General features: G+C 38.9%; 1 protein-coding gene across 2 annotated transcripts in view; it reads left to right on the top strand.

Moving 5' to 3' along the window:
- The window catches only part of SRGAP1 (SLIT-ROBO Rho GTPase activating protein 1), a 138,855-nt gene that overhangs the window by 72,872 nt on the left and 38,318 nt on the right, over window positions 1-27,665 (top strand). The window contains exons 4-10 of one of the 2 annotated variants that reach the window (XM_054275897.1): window positions 4,780-4,842; window positions 14,762-14,944; window positions 15,334-15,462; window positions 22,335-22,556; window positions 23,345-23,446; window positions 24,922-25,119; window positions 25,239-25,323. In XM_054275897.1, the coding sequence (XP_054131872.1) occupies window positions 4,780-4,842; window positions 14,762-14,944; window positions 15,334-15,462; window positions 22,335-22,556; window positions 23,345-23,446; window positions 24,922-25,119; window positions 25,239-25,323 (982 nt within the window). The remainder of the gene's footprint in view (window positions 1-4,779; window positions 4,843-14,761; window positions 14,945-15,333; window positions 15,463-22,334; window positions 22,557-23,344; window positions 23,447-24,921; window positions 25,120-25,238; window positions 25,324-27,665) is intronic. The other variant, XM_054275905.1, reaches the window with a different exon arrangement.

Below are 27,665 nucleotides of genomic sequence, written 5' to 3' on the forward strand. Positions count from 1 at the left end.
TCCTGTAATTTCTTCCTTTCCCAGCCATGCTTTCCATTGGAGTATTGTTTTGTTACCCCTCCTGTGTGAGATATAGCACAAGCCATAAGTCTGTAGCAGCACCCTTCTCTCCTTGTTCTGTAAAGGTGTGTGCAGTAGCCAATGATGATCTGGTAAAATGTAGTGGTGAGGGTGTTCTTGTTCCTTAGGCTTTGTACCTTGTCCTTGTCTCAGTCTCTGTTCTTCATCATTCTGTTTTTCCTTTGTGTGCATTTATGCATCTGTCTGTCTGGGTATTTGGATTGTTTTGGGGAAGTGATCCCTATTGGCTCTGCCTTACATGGTCTGATGGGACTGGATGTGTTCTATTCAAGTACCTGATTGTATATGGCTTTGCTGTCTAGTCTGGCCTCCTTAACATGTTGATATTAATTAATTTTGTTCTCCCAGGAGCTATTTGTCATTCTTTTTTTTCCAGGGGTCAGGAACTGGCATCTGTTTAAATGTACTAAATGCAAGACAAAGATAGGATCTAGTACAGAGATTTTGTAGCATTTGTTGGGAGACATTATGTCAGGCCTCATACTTTGAGATAGGCACCTAATCTCTTCTTTTTAGTTGTTGGCATACAAAAGCAGTAAGATTGCTGTTGATGCCTGCCCTTCGTGCTGCACATAAAATTACAAAAATAAAGTAGTGGAGTTCAAATCTTGCATACTTGCACATTTCTTCAGGCAGATGGGGTAGCTGGCCTCATGGGAACAATTAAAGAATAAAGTAATAAGGAGAAATGTCAGGCGGAAGGGAAAAGTATTATGCAGAATATTTCATGCAGTGATTCTGGTTACCCCAGCAGTAATAATCAACTATATAAACACATACTCACAAAATCCTTAAGCAGATTTGTATATTTATAATTTATAAACATGTATTTTCCTGGGACAGAAATCTACATAAGCCAAGAAGAACATATCTTCCAATGTTTACAGTAAAAGATGCTGGAGAAACCAAGCACAATAAATATTTTAGTTCCTTAATCTGGCTATTAACAAGGAATATGACTACCTACTGAATCTGTTTGGTGTTGTACAGATTGTGGCATATAAATTTTTTGCATCATTTTCTTAAACATATAAATGTTTAAAAGGATAGCAAAGCTGTTTGTTGCTACAGACTGGCAAGTCTGGGAAAAAATTTTACTGAGTTGGCTATGTTAGTGTCACACAGCTCATGAGACCTCCATAAAAGAAGGGTTTGCACTTCACTTCCCACAGGGACCAGCAGCAGACTTATTTAAAAGCAATAGGCACAGAATATTTTCCTTAAATTATGTTAACTGAGCAGTGTTGTGTAGGCTAAATACAGACACTAAAGAGTCCCAGGAAGAACTGGACTGACCCTTAAATTTCAGTTAAAATAAACAAGAGTAAAGCTAGAGTGCCAAATTATACTTTAACTGAAATGTATGGAAAAAATTTTAACAGACTTCAATGGAAAGATATTAATGTGGAATAAAATTTTAAGTTTCTCAGACTTTTATCCAGAAATACAAATCTTGATAACATCAGTAGGAGCACCGATGTTTTGAAAGTTGAGCACATACCAAAAGGAGGGTTTAGGTACATTTGCTTGTTGGTTGCATGTGTATGATCTATGCTGCCAGCAAGTGAAAAAAATACACTGCTGTCTCTTAATGTCTTGAACCAAATTAGTAACATATATAATATTTTTAGCAGGAATTTGCATGTGCTCTAACATTTTTATTATATTCTTCATTCCTTTAGTTAATAGATTACTAGTACTTTTCTCAGGGGCACAGTGAATAACTAAGCACCTTCAGTGATTGTTTGTCAGGTTTTAATAGCCTGATTAGAGCTATCAACTTAGCTCTGGGAAAATGTGTGCTGCATCTTATTTTCTGTTGTTTGAGTACCCTGTGGACAGGCTCCTAGAGGAGCACACCATTCACACATGCTGAGCCCTACTGCAAGGAATAGGTAGCATAAACAAGTAACAGGAAAGCAATTAACCACTGAAAATAAATGTACTTCTTAACTGGTGCTCTAACATGCCATATATTACATGCTAAAAGCCATGTTGCTTGCCACTCAAGTCAGCTTTCTTAATCCTAAATGGTAAAGAAAAATGTGTTGGTTCTAGAAAAATAAATCCCTTTTATACTGCTAAATTTAACCAAATTTCTTTTTTTTTTTTTTTTTGGACAATTCCTACAAAATATTTCATCAGAATTGAAATAATTTGAAATGTTATCCATCACTGCAGGCATCATCTGCTAGTTGGAGTCCACAGATGAAGTGGTGGACGGATGACTCCTTTGTGATTGTGTGGCATTGCTTGGTTGTCACTTCCCAATTTTCACTCTTTTTGCTGATCACCTCCCTCCTTCTCTTTATGCTTTCCATTTAAAGCTTACTGTCCTTCTATAAAAGCATCTTTCTCTGTTGTGAACTCTTCCATTCACTTTCAAATTTACCACTGATCACTGTGTTGCCCTGGAAAAGATCATGTATGCATGATAGCCAGTAAATCCTGAGGCCTGGACTGTTTGTATTTCAGTGCTGGACAGAGCTTGAAAGGAGCAAAGGGAAAAAATGGCTCCTAGTAAATAGTGCTCATTCACTAAATCCTCAGCTCATCTGGTGTCTACCTGCATCAAGGTGGGATTGCATTGAGAGGAGAGTCCATCCTTCAATGAACTCTGTGTGCTTTGCTTACAGTGAAACCTGAGAAAATTGATTTGGGGGTTTCTGTCTCACCTTCTCAAACAAACTTCTGCACTACCAGGTTAAGGCATCCTGCCTTAGAGTTGCTGTTGCTGTATTTAGGGTTTGATTCTCATCGGCCTCAGGATGGCTGTGAGCAACAGTTGAAAGGGATAAACTGCTTAAAGCTGGACTTCATCTAGAGTTTCCTCCACATGGGTATGCTCTCATCTCAATGTCAAACATCTTATTTGTATGTTTTGCCCTTCTTTCTGCTAAAGTAATTTTAAAAACTACTCACATTCAGCACTATAGAAGCATCTATCCAAGAATAAACAGGTGGCCTCTGCTTGGAGCTTTGAGGAGATGTGTAAGCTGTGTTACAGTTGTGCTGCTGAATTTTAAAGGCAGGGTACCAATGTAAAGCAATGAAAAGCAGCTCAGAATTTTTCCTAAAGATTTTATGGCATTTCCCTAGAGCAGCTTGGGAATCTGCAGTCCTTTTCAATTCTTCATAAGCACTCTACTATTATATATAGGAAATTTTGTCCTTATTATTAGATGAAAATAATATATTTGCAGAGAAATGGAAGTAGTAAGTCTTGTGTTCTAGATACTTTGGAACTAATGCATACCTCATGAAAATACATATTTGAAAAGTATGAGCAATAAGGAAAGTTTCACAGTAATTCTGTGTACCTCAGCTTCAGAGCAGCTGTGTTACTGTGCCTCAGCTACTACAGCTAATGCCCTTGGGAATACAAGAATTTCACTGAAGTGTTTTTTTAAATTATATTCCTAGCTTCTTGTCAGTGTAAAACCATCTTGCATTTAATGATTGGAGTGAATACTGATAAGTGATATGATGAGTGCTTTAAAATATTGCCCAGAGTTAAAGTAGGATAGTAGGAGCAGGAGAAAAAAACACCCCAAATTTTCTGTTTGAGCTACTGTATGTATCTTTTTCATCCTCCTGGAAGACACAGTGGGTGGGATGTGTGATGCAGTTTTTCCTCATACGTGGATGTTGTGCTGCTAATTCTCATTCAGAAACCCATTATTCCTTCAGGTGTTTTAGTGATGGCCAAGTATGCACCAGGCAGCTTTGGACATGAGTTGTCCCTGAGGATTTTCCTTTGGCTTCCATACAAATACAAAGTACTTCTCATAGCTAAGGCCATTATCTATCATGCTGTTGAAGTTTTTAGAAGCCAGACTAATTTATTCTCAGAAAAAAAATCTGATGCTTCCAGCATGGATGTTAGAATGCTGAGCATTACAGCAGAAGTGTAGCCAGGCTGTTTGCCAAGTCCCGTAGCTCTGGTCTGTAGCTGTTTTCCAAAGGCTGTGATACAAATGCCTTCAACTCTTGCCCAGTTGCCACCATTTTCATCAGATTGAGCTGCTGTGGAAAACTAACAAAGGAATATATTTCAATGAGACTCCAATTAAATGCTCTTGTTTTGACATATTTGCTTTGATAATAACTGCTGCTAAGCATTTCTTTTTTTTCTGGGTCAGAATGAAAGTAAAGTCACAGTCCAGAAAAGCTAAACAAAGCTGGTTCAGCAGCCCACTCTGTGGAATATTATGCAGTTGGCTATCTGTTTCAAAGAGGAGCCACAATTATTTCTTGCATAAATATTTAGATAGTTGTATGTGCTGAGAAACAAAGACTAGATGCAAAATTGGGCAGGATGTCCCTCTAGAATATCACATTCTGCATGGTTTCGTTTTTGTATATATCATAGCAATTATAAAACAGTACACAGTTTGTTCTATTAAAAACATTAATCTTGAACTTTCCCCTTTCTGTTGGCACCTAATTTCCTGATGCTTTATGGGAAAAATACCTTAAAACTACTTCTGGGTTTCTTTTTAGGAGTCTTCTGCCCAGATGTTATCTGTCTGCCTCTGCATCCCTGAATCACTCTTTTTAGTGCACTGTAATTCAGAATGGTTTTTGGGAGTAACGTTGCATTCACTGTCTAGGATGAGCAATGAGTATAAATATCAAGAAACAAATGTATGATGCAGTTTTTACATGCCCTTTTCTAATGATTCTTTTTAATTACAGAGTAAAGAGATTTCATTTCAGCTTCATGAAGACTTAATGAAAGTACTTAACGAGCTTTACACAGTAAGTACAGTTACTTAGCTTATCTTATACAAATTCCATATCAGACTACTTCTGTAAGCTTTAAGTGGAGTTTCATTGACTAAGTTACCCCCAATGGAGTTACTTATTTTTATGTTTTACACAAGCCTAAACTATATTTTTGAAAAGACTACTCACTTGTTTAAAATACATATGATAATGCTGTCAGGATTACTCTTTACTTGCAACCCTTTTTGTCCCCCAGACTCTGGTAAGCCAGTTTATTAGAAGTTTTGTTGTTTATTAATGAGACATTTCTACTCAGAGCTTACCAGAGCAAACTTCTTTCTTTTCTGCTTTATTTTTGTCCATGCTGCCATCTGCTTAGTTTGACTTGTGGTCTACACTCTCTAAAAATCATAGGTGTTTGCAGATCCAGTACTGTGCTGTCTAAATGTTACTTATGTGCCCTTCCCCATCCCTGACTCAGATAAGTAAATAATGAGAAGAAAAACAGAGGGTTTTGTAACTTCCCATACCATTTAGAGAGATCAAGAAAAACCACTGTGAACATTCTGGCAAGCTCCTGCTAATCCATAGGCAAATCCGAGAGAACTTAGGTCTGAATTTCTATTTTCTTGTTGAAACCCATTTACGCAACTTGGTACTACAAAACAATGTCTCATCTACCTGATAACTAATTCCCCAGCTATTTTCTGAAGTGATGTGTTGTGAAAAAGAAAAAAAGCAATAATTACTTTTTTTGAAACACAGCTGTAGAATTAAGATTAATTGGTGGTGTGCATTTCTTATAAGAGCCTGTTGATTTCTGCTCATTCAGGAATTATACATTTAAATTCTCTTTTTTTTTGTCTGGAAGAACTGAAACATATATGCTCCAGTACCCTGTGTAACAATCTCTAGGCACCTCTGTTCCCCATCCTCAAGATTTGGAGTACCATAAAAAAAAACTTTACAGTATTGATATCAAGAAACATTTGTGAAGTTTAGGAAGCTATCAGTGATCACTTCTCCACAGGCAGAGCCCAAACATTAGTTTTGTGCATCTTGGTGATTTTTCTTTTGACCTAGGGAAAACCATGCAGCCATCAGTGGATGAGGAACATTTAAACTCAAGAAAAATTAGGTGGCAAAAAGGAGATGCAAAGAAAATTAGTCTTGTCTTTCTGCCCTGAGTTCTTTTTAATTGTTACGGCCAGATTCCCAAAGCCTTCCCAAACCACCAATTTTTATTTTGTTTGTTTGGGATTTTCTTTGGGATTTTTTTGTTTGAAACCACCAGGATTTGTAGGGTGTGACACTGCAAAGCCTTCTTGGCTGAGGCGTGCAGTCAGTGAAATGTTGTGGGATCAGCTTCTGCAAAGCAGCGATAGGCACAGACCGTTCCACCGCTGGGGGATCAGCGGCTGCCGCAGCCATGGCACAAGTGGGACTTCAGTGCTGAATAAGCCCTGAAGATACAGCCTTGTTTCAATTAAACAGTTGCATAACTCCAGTGTCTGGCGAGGCTTAGGATTAGTGCCTGTGCTCCCAGGGTAGGGAAACTGTGAAGCATGTGCTGAAATACTTTTCTGAAGTACCACTGAAAATCTGCAGGACTGGACTTCAGTATTTTCATTCTTTTTCTTCACACTAGTGCTATATATGCACACTGATAACCATCAGATTTAATCAGGTATTAACTTCCATGTTATGGCTTCCAGTGCATGCTAATACCTTTCTTAGAATTAAAGATTTATTTTTTAAATGGGAATATTTTTTATGTTATAAAAACTCTGAATTTGTCCACAACTTGAGTCAGGCTACGGCTGCAAGATGGTTTCTTGGGATGGAATTTACTTTACCTGATTTTCAGATATCTGCAGTGTAGATACAAATATCTTAGCATGCTATCTGTGTTCCAGCTAAAGTCCCTGCAAATCTAATATGGGCAGATGAGACCCCTTTAATCAGATGCAAAAATCTGCTTCAGATTAAGTGATCTGTACTGTTAACTTCATTGTCCGGCTTTTCATTGATTGCAAAAGGCTTGGTCAGCTGTACATGTCCACATTTAGCTAAATAAAGCCCACACATAATAAAGTGACAATATGGTGCAGAGTAGCATCTGTTTCACTGCTTGAATGTTTAAAATGGTCATCATCATATCTGTGTATTTTATCTGCTCAAGTACATAAAGATAGAACAGTATCTAGACAGATGGGGACCTCATGCACAGGTTTTTAATTCTTTATGACATTTACTGTGTACAGAATAAGATCATAGTGGCCTTATCAGGACAAGTATTGAGTTTTAATCTCCAGCAGTTGACATTTCTCAGTCACAAAAAGGAAATGTCATCTACTTGTTTGCCCCATGATTTATAGAGGGGAAAAAGTTTTTAAAAAAATCAGTCTTTCTATTGTGACATAAATCATTGTGTCCAAAAAAAAGCAAACTGATACAAAATCTGTGAGTAATATACTAATACTGGAGTCTCTCCCTGCTGCTTAGTTCTGTTTGTTTGAAAGGAAAGGTGCCTTCGTGAAGTGTAACTTAGAATGTGGTGTCATATTGGAATTTAAATACCTCTAAAGCCTTTGAGTAAGGGGCAAGTTTCAGAGCTTTTAGTGTGTATGAAGCTTTAATAATCTGGTTATTTCTTATCATCATGCCTTATCTTACAGCAAAGGTCTGTAAATTAAGGTCTTTAGGTTGTGCTGTCCTCATTAAAACTGCACATCATGTACAGGATTGTTGAAGAAATAACAGAAGCAGCTGAACCACAACTTCAGATGTTATCAGAACAAACCAGGCTTATTTCGCTGGAATAATCAGAATTTTGTAAGGGAAACCTTACTTTCTAATTTTCCATCTCTTCTATGTAAAGGGTTTTTAAATGTTACATTACATAGGTTTTTGACATGTTTTACAACTAATAAAAATGTATTTTAAAATTCTGTATTTTCAATTTTCAGTATTTTATGCATTCATTTTAAAATTATGACTGAAAACATCATTCTAAAACCAATTTAATAGCTAAGCTTCACTTTGTATCTTTGTGAGTTCAGTGAATTATGACTGGCAAGTACTTAAAGCTGTGCCTGGTGTCTCTGTGGCTGTGCCAGACAGTTGGTATTTTCAGGTCTGTGGCATCCCAGCAGCTGCACTCCTCCCTTACTCCTCTCCTTACCACACTTTTAGCCAGTGTAGGCCAGGAATCAGTCCCATGTTTCAGATAAGAATATAAGCTGTAGAAACTGCAATGAAATGTACCTTTTGAGTGAGGGGGATGGGGAAAGGGGAGCTCAGTTAGTTGTGTGGGGCCACAGATAGGAGTTTTCCTGGCATTTACAGGGAGAAAAGTTGGTCAAACTGAAAGCTGGAAGATGTTTGGTTTATTCTTTTGTGAACTGATTGATTTAGAAATCTTCTTCCACACTGACTTAAAGAGACAACAGATTATTGACTTTGCAATAAATCATCTTTGCAACATAGAAAACTCCCCAGTCAAACTCTTCTTCTGTTTCTCTGGGAAGCTAAAATACCTTGCTTTGTCAGATCAGGTACTGGTATATAGCAATAGTATCTGAATGATGGGGAATGACAGGGAACAGAAGGTGGGCAGACACTTCTCTTGTGCTGGAGAGAGGCTTTCACTGGACCTATTTTGGGGTCAGGACATATTCATAAATGTCCTCTAAAAATGTCAGGAAGGTCACAGGTTTGCTGAAAATACAAAGCTGTTCCAGTAATAAGGCTGAGGGCAAATGGTGTAGAAAAGTGATGCACATCATAAAAGTATATTTTCATGTCTCCCACTTGGCTTTCCAAATTAATCCTACTGGCATCACACATTTCACAAGCAATGCAAATGTAAAGTGCTCAGAAAAAGGAAAAAGTGAGGACAGTCCAAAGCAACTTGGATGTTAAAAAAGACAGGGCTGCTGTGCCACTTGCACTTTCCATTGATTTATCTTACTCTTGAAAAATCCTGGCTATTTAATTTTTCAAGGTAGTTGATGCCAGATTTTCTTTTTTTCTTTGCTGAAATAACATAGAATCTGATTCCTCTTCAAAAAGTTAAGTTCAGTTTACTGTGGCACATCAGGGATCTGAGAAGGTGAAATCAGTAATCCTGTGTTGATAGTAATATATGTGACAATTCCTAAAACCACAGCAGAGTTCAGCTTGGAATGAGTGAACAGGATGCTGACAACAGCTCAGCTTAACTGGTAGAGGCCACTGCTGTGGTAAAATTGGCATAAGATTTTGCTTATTTCTTGTGCAGAGCACTAACTAACCCAATTTAATGAAACCCTTGTGACTCCACCTTCTGAGAGGAACTCAAAGCTTAGCAGAGACAATTCTAAGACAATTCAAACATGATAAATACACCAGGGATGAGCTAGGAAATTACTATTTCCTGAGAAACACTGTGAGAAGGCTCTTAATTATGCAGTTTTATTATAAAAATAAAGTGCATGTTAACACAGTCATTTCAATCTATTTTAACTCTCTAGCTTTCAATCTTGCCTTGGTTTGAGTTTTCTAGAAAAGAAGGATGTGTGTAGAGAAGGAAAGCTAGTCCCCTGCTATGGGAACATTCTTCACTTATGGCCCATAAAAGTATAGCACTAATTACTGTCTTGTTGATGGATTTGCCTAGATAACAACTGTGGGGTTAAATAAAATAATTACCTAAGAATATACTCTAGTGTGCCCTTCCTTGTGATAAATACTATCTTCTGCCTTAAGCCTATTTGCTGAGCTCTTACAAATGATGCTGAAACTTTGGCACACAAATTGAGATGTTTATGCTACCAAGTGAACAGTCTGTCACCTACAAATGTGAGAGTACATAGTTAGGGTAGCAAAATCTTTTTCATCACCTTGTAGTCTGACACTGTCATCTGACAAATATATATTTTACATCCCTGGATCAGCAGAATAAACCTGCTAAATTAATAGAAGATAAACTCAATATTTAATTTTAGAAAGGTACTAGTATGCTTTTAACAATGCTGGTTCACTACAGTGGAGAAATGCAGCAAATATCATTATGGCAGTCCAGCATCTGCAAAATTGCAACCTTGCTCTCTTTTTTCAGTGTGTACTTGATGGCTGATCAGTAAATACTTTGGAGACTAACTAAAGTCAGTTCAGTGAGAGATACTCACACAGGATGATCTGTCAGTTCAACAATTTGGTGGACATTTAAGAAGAATTATTACATGTTCATAGTTTGAATAACAGATCTGTGAATCTGTTGCATGTTCATAGATCAGAGGCCTACAAATCTCAGAACTTTTCATACAATAAGTCTATTTAGAAAAGCCTTATACTGTGTTTAACAACATCTAACAGTCTTAAAAACTCCAAGGCAAATAGATGACCTAGTGTTAAGGGAAAGAATCATATATGCAACTTAGCCAGCAAATTCTAAGCCAACTTGTTGGGGAAGCATGCGCTGAATACTTGGCAGCCAACCCCCTAGCTTATTCCCATTTATTTTTCCATATGTGTCTCTCTAATGCTTTCTCAAATTAAGTTCAGCTGCTGCAATATCAGCTCTTAAAAAAGCATTGACACATCATGAAAAAGGCTCAGAAATCATTAAGATGTTTTCCCCAAAGGCTTGCAAAATAATGATGTCACTAGTGCATGAGATAAGCATGCTATCAATATCACAAACTGGACAGCAGTCACGTGCCTAGGCTGATCACTGCTCTTTACAGAGTCTGTATTGATTCCTAAGCCAGTGAGGCTTGGGTAGGCCTGACTGACTGATGTCCAGCCCTGTGAATACAGAGAAAGAACTTTTTTCAATTTTAATTTATACTCATTTATACCAAGAACTTGTGCGGAGTTTGTTTTGAGAACATGGATTTCAAGTACACATCTTCATTCCCCGTGAAGGCTATGAGTTCCATGTAGTTCTCCCACAAAACTTGCCTATCAATCAGTGTGGAGTGAGACACTGGATATGGTAGCATGAGCTGTAAGCAAGCAGTGATAGGAAGAAACCCTCCTTGGTGATGTGAAGCTAGTGGAGTCAGTGTGGAGATACTGGTGAGAACAGAGATACCCCTGTACTCCTTCAAGGAGTGCTTCTTTCAACAAGGAGGCAAGCTGAAGTGTCAGCCACTGCAGAAGGACATTTATGCTAGTTTAAGAACATAATCTGCCAGTTTAAGAACTTCAATGCTTGCTGCTTTTGGCAAGCAGAACAAATCCTTGTTTCACCACTTAGGTGCTTTTAAACACAGTTAGAAAACTTTAAGATATATTTGATACAGAATCACAGAATATGCTGAGTTGGAATGGACCCTCAAGGATCGTAGAATCCAGCTCCTGGCCCTGCATAACACCATCCTCAAGAGTGATGTCATGTGCCCAAGAGTGTTATCCTGAACTCAGGCAGGGCTTGGTGCTGTGACCACTTCCCTAGGGAGTCTGTTCCAGTGACAAGCCACCCTCAGGGTGAAGAACCTTTTTCTAATATCCAAATTAATCTTCCCATGACAATTTCAGGCCATTCCCTTGGGACCTGTCACTGGTCACCACAGAGAAGAAATCAGTGTCTGCCTCTCATGAGGAAGTTGCAGATGGCAGTGAGCTCTCCCTTCAGTCTTCTGTTCTCCAGGCTGAAGAGACTGAGTGACCTCAGGCACTCCTCATACAGTTTCCCCTCAAGAGCCTTCACCATCTTTGTTGCCCTCCTATGGGAACTCTCCAATAGCTTTATATCCCTCTTCTATTGTGGCTCCCCAAACTGCACACAGTTATTAAGGTGAGGCTGTCCCCTCCCTTGCCTGCTGGCAATGCTGTTCCTGATGCTTCCCAGGACATGGGTGGCCCTCCTGCTGCCAGGGCACCGCTGACTCATATCCAACTTCCCCTCGACCAGGACCCCATGGTCCCTTTCCATGGCACTGCCCTCCAGCCTCTCATTCCCCAGTCTGTCCATTCATGCAGGGCTGCCCCATCCCAGGTGCAGAGTCCCAATACCTTTCCTTTGGTGAGCTTCATGAGGCTGGTGATGGCCCAGTTCTCTTAATTTGTCAAGGTTTCTCTGCAGGGCCTCCCTGCTTTGGAGGGAGTCAGCAGCTCCTCCCAGTTTGTATCAGCTGTGAACTTGTTTAGTACCCCTTCTAGTCATGCATCCAAGTCATCAATGAAGATGTTGAAGAGCACAGGACATAAGACAGCCCTGCAGAACCCCACTAGTGACAGCTCACCAGTCTGATGTCACCCCATTCACTATAACTGTGCCCAACCAATGGGCACCTTTCACATGAGGTGTTTACCCAGGTGTTTATGTATGTGTGCTGGAAATTTTATCCAGAAGGATACTCTGAGAAAGATCTACTGAAATCCAAGATTACATCAGCTGACTTCCCTTGGTGGGACCTAGGTGGGTTACCTTGCCATAAAAGGAAATCAAGCTTGATCAACAGGACTTCCATCTCATGAAGCTGTGCTGGCTGTGACCAGTGACTGTGTTGTCTTTCAGGTGTTTTTCAATACATCCCAGAACGATCTCCTTTATAGCTTTGCCAGGCACTGAAGTGAGATTGACAGACCTGCAGTTTGCAGGGAGGACCCTTCCTGCCCTTCTTGAAAACTGGGGCAACATTTGCCAGTTTCCAGCCAGCCTGGACTTTGCCAATTCCCAAAACTGCTCAAAAACTGAGAGAGAGGTTTTGTGATGACATCAGCCAGCTCTTGGAGAATTCTTGGGTTAATTCCATCAGGACCCATAGTTCCCTCTGCAGGCAGAGTACAAAAGAAAATAACTTTTCTAGGTGGTGAGACACATGAATTAGTCTTGTCCCACCAACTAAAAAGTCTCTAGAGATTACACAGAACAAAAGATAAAAAATAAAAGCAAACACCTCTAGCCTTATGTAAAGAAACACTTAGAAGATTTAAATAGAAAAGCCAGAAGAAAAGGGCACAACCTTGCTTTTAATTTCCTTTCCCCATCATTTTTAATAAGAGCCATATCACTTTCTGTGCTTCTCTGTTTTATTATATAAACCATTTCTTTGAAAAGTCCTTTTCTTCTCTTTGCAGTAATTCATTTGTTTCCATGTGGCTGTATGAGTTAAGCTCCCTGGGAACTGATCATCAACAACTCTAACAGTGCCTTTGGAGCAGTGCACGATACAGGAGACTGAACACTCTTTAGTTAGACTGGGAACCTTGCAGACCTCGCCCCTGTGGGCTTGCCTTCTCTTGCTAACCCAGCTTTGTCTGTCTCTGGGAGTTTTTTCTGCCTCATCCATGCAGATGTGAACTGGTGGGGCAGCAGCTGTTCCCAGTGGCTGTAGGCAGTGTTTGGGCAGGGAGCTCTGCACCCTGCTCGGGCGTTGGAGCCCAGAGTGGTGTAGAGGAGCAGCAGCAATAACACAGAGTCCTGCTCCAGGCAATTTGGTTTTTTCCAGCACAGAGGTGTAAGCATATGTTTCTTAAAATGAAAACAGGGCCAGTTTTAGTGTTTGTCACCAGCTGTTTTACCTTACTACAGGAAGCTGGTGAAGAGTTGTCTGTTTCATTTTTAGTATCAGTGGCATGAGTCTTAAGTAGTGGCATACACAGTTATGGTGTATAACATACATTGTTATGCAAAATTGCATTTCTCTGGAAGTGTGTGTCTTTCTGTTGCACAGGACTTGAAATAAGCATCAGTTCAGCCACCCACTGGCATGGCATGCAGTTGGTTTGTGTCGATCCATGCTAAGATGTGCTGTAGTGAATTGCCATATCTAGCTGTAGGGTTTTGCCACTCCACGGATACTCCTTAGGCTGGCCTAAATACTCAGTTACAAAAAGCACACTCTCCCAAGGGAATATTTAAAGGCAGCTTCCCCAAACTGTTTCCTCCATGGGTAACACAAGCAGCTGGTTTGATTCCTCCCTGCCTGTGTGTCCTTCAGTTGAATGGTTTGCGTGGCCTCCACCCAAAGATAATATCTGCTGGTGAGAGCTCTGGCACCTTTTAGAAGAAGAGAGGAGGCCTCTGGCTGCCTGGGGATGCCTTCCTGCTTTATTCAGTGCTCTAAACTTAAGACAACACAAAGAAACAAACAACAAAAGACTGGGGAAGGCAGAAAGACACTTCCTTTGGTGGAAGTGGGCAGAGTCAGCCCTACCCAGCAGAGGTGGGGCTTGTGATTGACTGCTGTTCACTGTGCAGGAGTCAGGCTGAGAGGTTTGTCTTGCTTGGAGAAGAAAGGGAGGACTGGGGTAACCCTGTCCCTTTTCCTCTTCATGCAAGCATGTATTTGCATACTGGCAACCCAAGCTCTCTCATCTGCAGACCCAGCAGGTGTGTAGAGGAAAGATGCCTTTGGGTCTGGCATTTTCACAAGTTAGATATCAGGCAGCTCCTTCTTCAGTTCTCATCTGGTTTTAGATTGGGCCCAGTCTGCAGGCTGTCCAGTGGGCAGACACTTCTTTCCAGGCCATGGACAGCCATCCAGCTATCTGGGGATTTGCTCCCAGGCCAAAGCTTCCCATTCCCTCTCCTTCCTTCCCCTTTTCTAGTGTTGAAGGGATCCTTCTGCTTTCAAACATTCAGTGTCCTCAGCCAAGCTGTTACTTAGCCCAGAAGATGGCTATATATCAGATAGTTTCAGTGCTGACACAGATTTAGTTTTGTTGTTCATTATTTTAGATTTTCACTTGAAGATAAGAATACTGAAATTTATTAAGAATGGCTTTTGCTCTTTCCTATAAGAGAAAATGAAAGAAAAAAAAATCCCTATTTGGAATACTGTTAAATAAATCAGAAAAGAAAAATGCCACCAAAAGTCCTCAATTTCCACTGGCAAAGAAACTTACACAAGATCCATGTTTATAAGTCAACATTTTCTCAAAGACCCTATTACTTTTCTGTATATACCTTTATATTGTCATTTTCTCTTAATTCTTCTTTAACTCTTGCCTTTTGCAGGTCATGAAAACATACCACATGTATCATGCAGAGAGCATCAGTGCTGAAAGCAAACTGAAGGAGGCAGAGAAGCAAGAAGAAAAACAGATTGGGAGGTCAGGAGACCCTGTTTTTCACATTCGACTAGAAGAAAGGCACCAGAGACGGAGCTCTGTGAAGAAGATTGAAAAAATGAAGGAAAAAGTAAATAGTCCTTTTATTTTGTCTCATTTGAAATAAATTCAGTGCATTTCTGGCATTCTTTGGCATGATATTAGACAGAGAAATCCAGCTGGGAAATAAAATTAAGCAAGGTACACATAATAAACTAGCAGTGGGTTATAGATAACTCGACATAATTTTAGTTCAGAGAGGAGGATACTTCATTACATATATAATTCTTACTGTAAAGTTTGTCACATTTGGAACAAAATATTAAGTTTTCACTTTGGATTCTGTCTGTTGTATGTATAACAGGCTGGAAATTAAGATTCTTTCTTGTTACTAAGAATTTGTGCTTGAATTGTTACAATTTCTGCTGCACACCAAAAATGAAGTAATTAAAATACATTAATATGAAATGTCTTTCCTAGCGTCAAGCAAAATATTCTGAGAACAAGCTGAAGTCTATTAAGGCCCGTAATGAATACCTGCTCACCCTTGAAGCAACCAATGCTTCTGTGTTCAAGTATTACATTCACGACCTTTCGGATCTGATCGATGTAAGTATTGGCATGTTGGTGTTTATGTTTATTATTCTCTTCAGTTTTAAAGAGAATGTATTAGTCATATGGGTTGCCTACAGTACATTTGCTATTTATAATATTGTATGATACAATCAGAAGTTTTTCTCTTATTTCCACAAAATAAAGTGCCAGTAAGATGCTGAATCCATTCCTTTAAAGTTTGAATGTTGTGTTTGCACCCCATGTGTCAATAGAAAATACGACATTGCAATAATGTGCGATCTCTGGAATCAAAGTATTTTTTACAAGATAAACTTCTTAACTGGTCATCTAATGATATTTAATTCAAAAGAAACAATTTCTTCCATGTTTTCAAAACTCTTTAGTTTCATTCATTTAGTCATTGAATCATACATACAATGGCTTCTTACTCTTACTTCATGCAGTTTGAAGAATAGGCACAATCAGTCCTGTACTCTGCACTGTCAGCATACCTGTTACTTATTTTCAGTAAGTTGTTTTTATGAGAACATCCTAGAAGAATGAGGTTATACACTAATGTTGACTTGTGCCAGCATTTAGTGCTCTGTATTACTGACATTCTTACATGATGCAGAGGGAGCATCCTGCACGCTCATCACATCCCACTCTCTTTGTAAGCTGACTTCATGTGTGATAGAGAAGATACAGAGACAGCAAACACAAGCTCCAGAACATTCATTCACTGGCATTGTAGGGTTAAATGGCTCAGTGGGTTCACCTCTGAAAAAGTGGCCCATTTGAAATTCTAGGTATTTGAATATGTTTGCCTACTGGAACAGTAACATATGGTACTTCCAATAGTAAACAATATTCATACACAGCTCTGGTTTCTAATATAGAATAAATTAATACAGAATTTGACAAGAAGTCTCATTTCTACTGACTGGAGAAGCAAAGCTTCACAGAGAAGGGGAAAAATGCCTTCTTAAGATTAATGGACTAAAATAGCTCCATATACGTGTTTTATTATATGTCATCTAAAAACTGATATTTTCTTTATAATTTCTAGTGTTTCTATAATTTATAAAATCTTGCTGGATTTTGTTAAAACTTTTCCCTTTCAAATGGTTTGCTTCTTGCTTTCTTGCTTCTTTCTTGCTTTCCTGTAAAAGATGTCAATTAATCTTTTTTTTGTTTTCAGAATTTTTTTCTGTCTCTATTTCAACATCTCTTTTATTCCTTTCCTAGTTGCTACTGCATGTTTGCTCCTGATTTCTTCTGGTTTATTCTGTGTCCTGTCCTTGTCTAGTCTGTATCCATCCACTTGCACAACCTGATCCACCCATCTAGGTTGCCCAGGCAGTGAAAGCATTTACCAGGACCTATAGGTGGAAGATTAGGGCAGAAAACAAAGGACAAGCTGTGTACCTGCTGGGGTATCCCCTAAGTGAGAAATTGAGCCTACCTAGTGGATGATTTTCCTGCTACTGCTTAAAGGATGACAGATTTTTGGTCAGTAATTAGGGCATGTCTCATACATGTGAACTTCATAAATTCTTCTTGGATTATGGAAGGAAGGAAAGGTCATTTTCTTTTTGTTTCCATCACCCATACCCCTTCAGAAACCAGATAGATGCTCATTTTGTCACCTCTCCTGCTTTCCCTTTCCAAGTTCACATTTCTCAGAGAATGTCTCCAGTGTGTGTTTCTAAAACTTTATCAGGTTGGAAGATGCATGTGATTCTTCCCAATTCAGTGATGTCCACTGAGGTTTCTGTAGCAGTGAAAACTGAGGGGAGGACCCACCAGTCTGGAGCTTTACAAAGAATTGTGAGGGGAGGAGAAGTGAAGCTTTCTGTCCATACACACACACAGAGCCAGCACTTACTGGAGTTAGTGTGTAAGTAAGGGTATTTACAGAACCATGAAGACTAGAGCTTCCTAACTGCTAGTCTTAATAAAAATAAACATTCTACAATATTTAGTAGCACAGAAAAGTTGTATCTCCTCTGCCTGTCTTTTTGAAAGCCATGGACCAGTGTACACAATAACATTCTTTTGGCAAAACGGCTTGAGAAATTACTCTTCCCTAAGGAATTTAAATGGAAGGTCTAGCTGCCCTTTCCATCACTGTTTTGTAAGAGTAGGCTGTAAACATGTGCAACCAGAATTTGCTTCAGAGCTAATTTAATCCAATTGTGAGCTTGTTTAAATGAAGCGTCTTTCAGACATTTGTATTTAATCGGAATATGCTGTGAAAGCACTGGTATTTAGACAGAGTGTTTGCCACTTGACAAAGGAAGCTCTTTTTGTGAATGCAAGAATCTTGGCAAGGTTTTGGAGTTATATCATTGGAATGTGAGACATGCTTCCCAGTGGCCATATGTTGCAACAGTCCAGACTACCTCATTCTGTAAATCTGTTAATGTCATGGTACAATTTGGAGTTTTCAGAGCAGTGGTGGCAATTTCATTCTTTGCCCTCTCTATTTTGTCCTGCTTTACTAGCCTGACTTCTGTGCTTCCCTGAGCTCTCTCGTTGCCTGTACAGAAAGGGATTACCTTTGCTCTGTGTCTCAATTCCAGTGGACATGGAAGAATTTAGATCTCCCCAAGCTGTTGGTGTTGCCCATAAATGAAATGAAATGTCTTCCTATGCTAGTGAAAAATATGTCTAATGAAAGCAGGCTAAGTACATGTAATAAACTGTTCCATAATTTTTTTTTTTTAACAAGGCTGGGGAGCAGAGTGGGACTACTCATTTTTACAAAAAAAAACCAAAAAAGCCACCTATTTTTGATTTGGATTCCACTGCATTTTCCATATATGAGGCTTATATGGAAAATCCTAAATTACTGTTCCCCATCTGAACTCAGTCTGAACTGTTCAATTCTGTCATTTCATTAACAGAGCTCAGCGCTTCTGACTAAAAATTATGATGTGTTGCTCATTTTAAGCTCTTGTGATAAAAGTAATATAAAAATATTGCTGGAGTCTTATCTGGATGATTTAATGCAGTTAGGGAGCTGAGAGATGAGACCAACATTTGCAAAGAAGCAGAGAGGTAAACAGGATTTGATATGCACAAATATCAAATTTGTGTATTTCTGTCCCCTGCATATTGTAGAGGAATTTGAATTTTCTGTTAAATATTTCTTCTGTGCTGTCTAGAGTGGGATCTAGTTCAAGTGCAGGACAGAATTAGTTATTTTCTTTATTTGTACCTATAAAAAAGTAAAGTAAAGATTAGTAAGTAAAGATTAGCTGAATTTAATAAGCTTTACCTAGTATGTAGAAATTTTTTAAAGATTCTGAGTTTAAGAGGAACAACAAACTATACAGTGCTGCTAATCTGGCTGTTAGTGCCAGCATCTGTCCATATGGCATGTACTTTTACTCATTTGCTTTAATTAAATTTGTCTAAGTGGAAGGTAAGGACCTTTTTTCAGACTTACCATGCATTTTTATGATCTGAAGATAAATACTAGGAAATAGTAATCAAAACAACTTTACTGTAGTTCTGCTGCTGAAATAAATAAAATACCAATGTGTGGGTCTTTCTTAAAATGTGGTTTCTGAATCTCTAATTGCAGTATGCATGCTTTGGACCATTAAGAAATTAAGGAACATTTAGCTATTGTGAACTTAATTTATTCTGTAAAGGTTCTTTATTAATCATTCATAAAACAGGGTTTAAAACTAGGGTAAAATGTGTGCAGCTCACAATCTTTATTATATAATTCCTCATAAATATGGTATGTACCCTTAGATCCCTTTGATTTGAATGTGGATGTCTGTGTAACAAAATACTTAGAAAGTGACTTATTCAGAGATTAAGACTTTTTTTATCAATTCCTCTCTCCATTGACATTAGAATTTTATTACTATTCCTGAAACAAAATTAAATGAAATAAGAGTAGCTTGGTTTGGTTGAAGCTCTGTGCTAAGCACTTCAGTTTGTTTTGTTCAAGCCTAAATATACTCTGGGGTACAATAAAGGCAGTAAATGCTCTTGAGACTGCTTCCGATTTAATTTCAAATAAGAATAAAATGCAAATTACAAAATTAATTTTTCACACATATCCCAAATGCATCCCTCATCTGACTTGATTCTGGTATTTCTCATCTTCATGTCTTAGTGCAGCAAGTGACATCTCACCCTCTAGCCCATAGACAGGTAGCAGACCCAGAGATGGATGAGCACCCTGGCTGGACCCTCTGTGCTGACTAGTGAGCCTCTAACACTCGTGGTTGTTGTGGCTAACAGTGCGGTTGCTCACTTGAACTGTAGAAGTCTTTCTACAAATCTACAGATTTTTCCTGAAAATCATGTAAATACGTGTGTGTGTGTGTGTGTGTGTGTGTGTGTATAGACAACTCTCTTTTCTAAACCATCTTTCCAGCATTTCTTTCTGGATAACCAAGGTGCCATGACAGACCTGTTGTTACGCTGTGTGTCCAGGTTTTAGGGAAAGTGGGCTATGGTATGGCAGAAGTAAGAGTTGTGATGTCTGAGTGTTTAATTCTGCTTTTAAAAAATAACTTCCCTCATACAAATTCTATTTTTACATAAGTAATTTAAGCAAAATTTCAAATTCAAATGTTTTTAATTCCATTCAAAGAGACACTTGTGATAAAGCATTAGTACAGGATCTGCATTTAATTTTTGTTTTCTCTGCTGGCATTGGCATTGCAAGAAAATGCCTTAGCCTGGCAAGATACTCTGCTTCACTTGAAGAATCCTCTTCTTGTCTGATTTGTTGGCTTGTTCAGCTGTCATCACTTGCCAAAGATGATCATGGTGATAGTGACTGAGTAGATTAAGGGTTAAACAGTGAAGTTCTGTCGCAGCATAAAGACTGCAATTTTATGTTCCAGCTTGCAAAAAAGCTGCATCAGAAACCCACACAGCTCTAATTGTAAATCAATAAGCTTTCTAGTAATACTTGGATTAATCCACCAGAGCCAAAATTCAGGCTGTAGTTTTCTAACACATGGGTAGTTGGCAATGCTAAACCTGGCACTGCCCTCTGTTTCTAATTCCTTTTCAGTTTAATCTTCTATGAGGTCTCTCTGAAACTAATGCACATGAAATAAAACAGCTGTCCCAATTCACTTTCTTATCAGCACTTTTAGTCTGTCTTTTTCATCCAAGATAGTGAATTAAATATGAGATCTGATTTGACATAGAACAAGAGAAAAACACCAAGAGACTTTTCCTTTTAGAAACAATATTTTTGAGGCTGGTGTTCTTTGAAATATGGATGCACTTCAGTATAAAGGTTGAGTGGCTGTTTTAGTAAGTGTAACAAAAATTTCCATTTTATGAATGCAAAAGAGAGAGGTTAACATATGTGTGTGTGATTGAACATGACATCTTTTCTATTTTGTTTGAATGGTTCAGCATCTGGTTTTTTGGAAAGCCACTGTCCCATCTGCAGTCACTGCCTGAGTACTTGCTAGGAGTGAAAGCAGTCTTTCTGGAAGCTTTGTTGTGAATAAACAGCTCTCTGTTAGATTTCAGAGAGCAGCTTCATCACTAGTCATTACCCTACCTAAGTCAAGGTGTGAAGTGTTTCATTCCCTTCTGTTCATTAGAGAAGTGTTTCATTCCCTTCTATACGCAGGTTTTGGTTTGGTAAATAGGTTGAAAGCTCTTTCCTTCTGTCTCCCTCTCTGTCTATTTCTCTCCTTTTTCAAATAAGTAAGAGGAAAGGGACGAAATGTGATCCCATGAGTCCTGTGGGGTTTGTAATAGCTGTGAGTGCTATTACAAAGAGTGCATATATGCATGTAGGGTACAGTGAACTGAATCCAAATTGCTTCTTGACCCAGCTCCATAGTTACCCTGGGAGTCTTGCAGGGATGGGTGACTCCAGGCTGTGGGTGGGCACCAAGGAAAAATGGCTGGGGACTGAGGGGTGCCCTAAAGCAGAGTGCTCTGACTGCTCTGGCCAGGCACTGGCCTCTGGTTGGGGCACATCTCACCTGTTTGGATAAAGAGCACTGCTTTGTATGCAACTGTTTGCAAACTGATGTGCCACTATTGAGGTGACATCTCCCCTTACCTGGAGGCTCACTGAGTAGAAACTGAGGGTATTTACTGTACAATGTAGGGAAACAGTTAGCTGATATGCTACTGCTGTGACATTTTTAAAATATATTCAGCTGTTCTCTAAAATATTTATGAAACATGAATAATGCAAATTGAGAATGTTTAAAATTCAAGAACAAACACAACTTTATGTTTTAGCGATTAGGTTTCAATTACATTCCATTTCATAGGAAAAAAATACATAAATTATGACTTTCTGCATTTTGTAACATGATGTACATTTCTGGCTTTATATGAGCATGGGAAATAAGGTGTTTACATTAAATACATTTTCATGATCAGGGAAAAAGAAGTTAAACTTTTCCTGTTGTTTGAAAAAGCATTTTAGATGGTTTGCTTATGCTCAAAGTATTTGTGGAGGTTTTGGTTTGGGCGCAGGCAGGGTAAGCAGGAATTGCTTCAAGTGCACTTTGCTGCTGTCATTAACTTAGATGATAGTTATGTTAGGGTGTGTTTAAATAGGGAATTCGGGGCTTACAGATGCTGTTGATGCTAAGAAGCCCACTTGTGTGGGGCCTCAGATTTTATTGATAAACAGTGCCTGCGCTTCCCTGTCTGATAAGCAAACTGTCACGTGTACACTTGATCTCTTTTCTAAAACTGTCTATTAATCTTTGCAACAGATTGAGGTTACTAAATACTTGCTGTCTTGATCCCAGTAGCGTATTTTGATTTAGAAGATATTTTGTTAAATACTTCAAAGATTGAAAAATTTCAGGACAGAAAATTTTAGTGACAGTTTAAGGATTGTGATATTGAAATGGCATTTCTCCTTTTAAATTTGTTTTCTTTTCCCTTTGTTGTTTTTTTAGTGTTGTGATCTTGGATACCATGCTAGTCTGAACAGAGCCCTAAGAACATACCTTTCTGCAGAGTATAATCTTGAAACTTCCAGGCATGAGGGATTAGACATCATTGAAAATGCAGTTGACTGCTTGGAGCCACGCAGTGACAAGCAAAGATTCATGGAAATGTACCCCACTGCTTTTTGTCCACCAATGAAATTTGAGTTCCAGTCTCACATGGGTGATGAGGTCTGTACACTGACAAGTATCCCCAAGTGACTGTTTCTGTATACCAGGATAGTGAGTTTGTCATTTATCAAGCCCTTTTACAAAGAGTTTGGTAAAAGCTACTGAAAGTCAGTGGATCAGCAATTACATTTTGCAAAACTTTACAGCACTGTCTGCTGCTTCACAGTTCTCACGTAAAAACTGTTAAGTGTTCCTGTATTCTGTATCATTTATAATGACATTGCTATGAATTTGCTGGCCAACCTGTGCTCAGCCCAGCACCAGTGTAAGCAGTGACTTTGTCTTTACTACCTGCATCACTCATAACAGAGTTTGTGGGTGCTATTTGAGAGCAGCTACAGAGCTGCTCCAAATTATTCCTGCTGCAATGCAGCCTTTCCCCCTTCTTCTTCTCCCATTTTATCATCTGGAGATTTCCAGCATACGAGGTACCCCAGCTGTGCCCTGTTCTGCTACACCAAAGGCCAGTAGCAAAGCAGAATTTGAAATCACCCATGTACATCTTTTTTTCTGAAGGTAACTTCAGGGTTTCCATTTCTATGTGATACAAAAGCTACAAAAAGCACACATACAAAAGTGTTGTGCTCTTTTTTCATAAGCTGTCGGACATACTTTCACACCTTACAGCACATAAGTGCTTTAAATTTAGATGGGCCCATTTTATTGTCTGCTTTATTAAGTTTTAATAGCTTTGGTAGGAATTCACCTAGTTTTAAGAAGAACAGCAAGAATATTGACTGTTTTTTTTAATTGCTTGCATCTTACAGCTCTTTTTGATTCTTTGTTAGGTTTGCCAGGTCTCTGCCCAGCAACCTGTGCAAGCAGAGCTTATGCTTAGGTATCAGCAACTGCAGTCACGATTGGCTACACTCAAAATTGAAAATGAGGAGGTAAGACCTATGTCCACAAGGGCTAAGCATTGAACATAATTTTCAGGAAGGTGCAGTGTTTTCTACCTTGCCAAAAGCTTCTAAATGACTGTGAAGTGGCTGCAATCTGTATAAGTGGTTTTAATTTTAAACATCAAATACTGGCACACAGGCTAAGGTGAATCCTCACCTGCTTTACAGAGGTTTGGAAACTTTGTCTTTTACCAGTCCATACATTCACATTCCTGAGTTCCATGTTTTGCAGAGGCTTCAGTGTAAACTTGTTGGAGCACATATTTTTTAATTCTTGTGACAGAAAGCCACTGAGAACAGTTATTGTCTTCTGTGACCACCCTCTGTCCAGTTCTCAACTTGCTTCTTCTGTAGTACAAAGGAATTTGAAACGTCTTTTGTGGTAGCTGAGTCAAGATCTCTTATGCTCTCAGCTACAGCTATTTATAAGCATGACTAATGAATGCCTGTGATGGGAACAGCTCACCTAGCAAAATAAAATGCAGTTTTTTGTAAAATATGGAAAAAACGATGCTGTTGTCTTTCCCCTGCTCTGGCAGTGGAACTAAAATGCGCTTTTGTCACAGTTGAGGCAATGTTAAAGTCCAGTTTACATGAGAATCTGTTCCTAAAAAGAAACATAGAAATAATGTACTTTACTGTACTTTACTGTACTTCTTATGTACTTTACTGATAAGTTTTCAAGATGTCAGTTTTTCTCATTCTAGTTTGTATGTTGAATATCTAGAACAAAGTATTAATGTCCATGAAACATGTACAGCAGTCATAAAATAAAAAACAACCACCTGCATTCAGAAAGTCTCTCAAGGTAACAAAGATAGAAAGAGAATTTCTTTCAGTGAAATGAAGTACAAAAGCATAGCAGGAAAAATCATGTTTGACAGGCGTGGGAGGGATATTTGACTACATTGGAGTTGTGTGTAGACATGTTCATGATTTGGTTGACCTTCCAAAGAGACTCCATTTGAAGCAAAACTGGGAAGTAATCACATCCTTGTGAACCTTACCAGTTACTTTATTGCACTGTGGAAACTGCATCCCTTGTCCACAGCATCCATGCCCGGGTTTCCACTATGAGCAGTGGTGCTCCATAGATCATAGGAGGGCTGGGAGTCCGGGCTGAGAACAAACAAGAAATTTTTCTTTCTCAAGACCTCTCTGTCAACAATGTATTCCACTTCTGCAGTCTGAACATCATTGTGACCCTCATCACAGCACTGCACAGTACAGGGGTCAACACAAGGGTACATCTGTGTTTGTGGGTTAGACCATGATAAAGCAGAGAATGAGACAGGATATCTGTTACATAGATATCTGTTATAGCACACCTAACTTTTCACATTTACACACCAGTTTGTTTGGGGGAGTGTGCCAGAGAAATACTGTGAGTAATGAGCTTCCCTGTTAAGCTGTTCCTTTATATATTTATCTGGCATTTGGCAAACTGTGCTTTTTAATACCAGGTTAAGAAAACAACAGAGGCTACCCTGCAGACAATACAAGATATGGTCACCATTGAAGATTATGATGTGTCTGAGTGTTTCCAGCACAGTCGCTCAACAGAGTCTGTGAAGTCAACAGTCTCTGAGACATACCTGAGTAAGCCTAGCATTGCAAAAAGAAGAGCTAACCAGCAGGAAACAGAGCAGTTCTATTTCATGGTATGTTGGTTGCTTCCTCATTCATGTGATGCAGACCAAACACCTGAAGCAATCATTACCCAGAAGTTCCTGGGATTTATGTGTCATGCATAGTAATAGATTAATCTGCATTTCTACAGAAATTCAGAGAATATCTGGAAGGTAGCAATCTCATCACAAAACTTCAAGCAAAACATGACTTGCTGCAGAGGACACTTGGAGAAGGTAAATATCACGCAATAAACTGAAAAGTGATTCCAAACTATACAGTGAACCTACTGAAATGCCAAAGATACTCAGGAAAAAAATACGAAACTTAAAGCTTAATTGTCCAGTAAACATAGATTTGATTTTTACCAATCACAGTTTTGGTGCCAGTGGTAAGAGTATACACAGTTTTATTTCCTCAACACATACTTATTTCCACTGCACAGATGTTTAGACAAATTACTGTATTTGGCAACAGAACTATTGAATGAAAAATCTCCTGCCTGCAAGGAGAGTGACACAGTCAGTGCAGGTTTATTTAAGAGCTGTGACAAATGTAGTATTTCTACACCCTAACCATTTCTGTTGACTTGAGGTTTTTAATGAATCACACTACGCAGCTCCAGCCTTTTACCAGCCCTCCCAACAGACACTTCCTCATGCACTGAAGGGAAAAGGGGAATTGCAGTACAAATCTTGAGGACTAGACACATAGAGTGGAAGAGACTTGAGAGGAAGTGAGATTACATCACAAAGAATAAAAATCTTCTTCTGGAAGTTGAAGACTGTGATTTAAAGTTTAGACTCAAGAAAGGAAACCTGTTTGCTAAAATAATTACTCTAAAAGATGTATCACCTTATTTTCTTTTTACTGCCAAGTATCTGTAGTTAATCACATCTCTTTTTGCTTTTAATACAAAAGCCCAGATCCTCAAACCATGTGGAGGTGCCTGAACAGCTATTAGCAGTTCAGTGGCTATAACCCAAACAGTGTCTCTGTCCCGGGAGTGACTGAGCTTGGGGGTAGGATATAAGCAGCATTTTCTTTCAAAGCTGAACTGTAGAAGATGGTAGCTGTTTTTAGACAGCTACCTATGTAACCTTCTTTCTCGTGGAGGTTTTCATTTAATAGATTTTTATTTTGAATGTGTGTGTGAACAGTTTATTCACACAAAACATTGTGCAGCTGACTTTGGTCAAAAAAGAGGACATTTTTCTTCTCGAAGCTCATTGAAAATATCTTTGGAAAAATACAGTGAAAGGGAGGGAGATAAAAGGCAACAGAATCTGCTGCATAAACGGTGTTGGAAAAAAGAAAGGAAAGAATTGTTTGAAAGGAAACCTAAAGAAAAACTTCTCAGCAGGGTGACCCAAGTGATAAATTGCCATTAGGCTCTGGGCCTTTCTGCCATGCTGAGGCATGCTTGGACTATTCTGTTTGAAGAGTTCCCTTCTACACACCATCTGTAACCCCCATGTAGTTAATCGGTGTTGCCCACAGTGGTTTTGCACATAATTGTCCCAACACCATAGCATGGCACATACAAATAGTACCTCAAACATACACATTTACATTCAAAGCTGATATTTGGAGCCATCATTTTTACAGGTTAAGAAATTCTAGTACCCCCTTCAGTTGAGGCATGACCTGCATTAAAATGGCCATGTCTTGGATGGAGGACCTGGATTCTGGAAGTTTCTTGAATGGGGAGGATTGAAAGGATCGAATTACAGTGGTATTATGAATGTTGTTGCTGTAGCTAATATAGAAATGAATTTGTAGGACATGAACTGCTCCCCTGCTCCCCTCAAACTGCCTTTTCTGGAAACTTTAATATCAGCAAGACTGCAGACAAATAACACAGTGTGCTGTGTTAAATAAAGTGGGGAGAAGGAGAGGATTGTCTCAACTGCAAGTTTTCCTTTGGCACCCTTTCTTGCTTTCATTCAAAACTATACAGTGTAAGGATTTAGGCTGAATAGATCCAGGTTCCATCTGCTGCCCACAGTGTTAACAGCATTTGGCTTCTATTCTGGTTCATCACCTGCCTACTACAGTCTTGCTGTTTATGAACACAGCAGATATATATTCATGATCTGCACAGGGAAGATAGATGAAGTGCTCTGTGCTGAATCTGCTTCTACAAACTTGGAAAGTAAATAAAAAACACTCAAATGAAGTTGATACTAAACATAGGAAGCACACTGATCGTCAGATTAGTTCTGATCCAAAGGCTCATCTATTGAAAGAAGAAATCAACAAAGCAAAGGGAAATGCAGGAAAGAAAACAAGGAGTTGTGGAAGAAATTCCCCTAAGGCCCAGACACCTTTTGCCCTAAACAAAGATGTGCTTAAAACCCCCCAGGCACAGCATTTGTAACATCTTCTGTTTTACTAACATTTATTACTGGAATTCTTAGTCTCAGTGAATTTCCCGTAGTAACCTGAGTACGGAGTCCCTGGCTTACTCTTTTTCTGTCATAGGTTATTTTTCATATTTTTCTTTGATCTCTCTTTTTCACCTAGCTAAAATAGATGCCAGCTAGATTCACGTGTTTTACTGTCAGAGATTGTTCCC

The sequence above is a fragment of the Melozone crissalis genome, unplaced genomic scaffold (genome assembly GCF_028551555.1).
Source record: "Melozone crissalis strain CALT ecotype California unplaced genomic scaffold, PUWL_Pcris_2 ptg000004l_1, whole genome shotgun sequence".
In the NCBI taxonomy this organism is placed as follows: domain Eukaryota; kingdom Metazoa; phylum Chordata; class Aves; order Passeriformes; family Passerellidae; genus Melozone; species Melozone crissalis.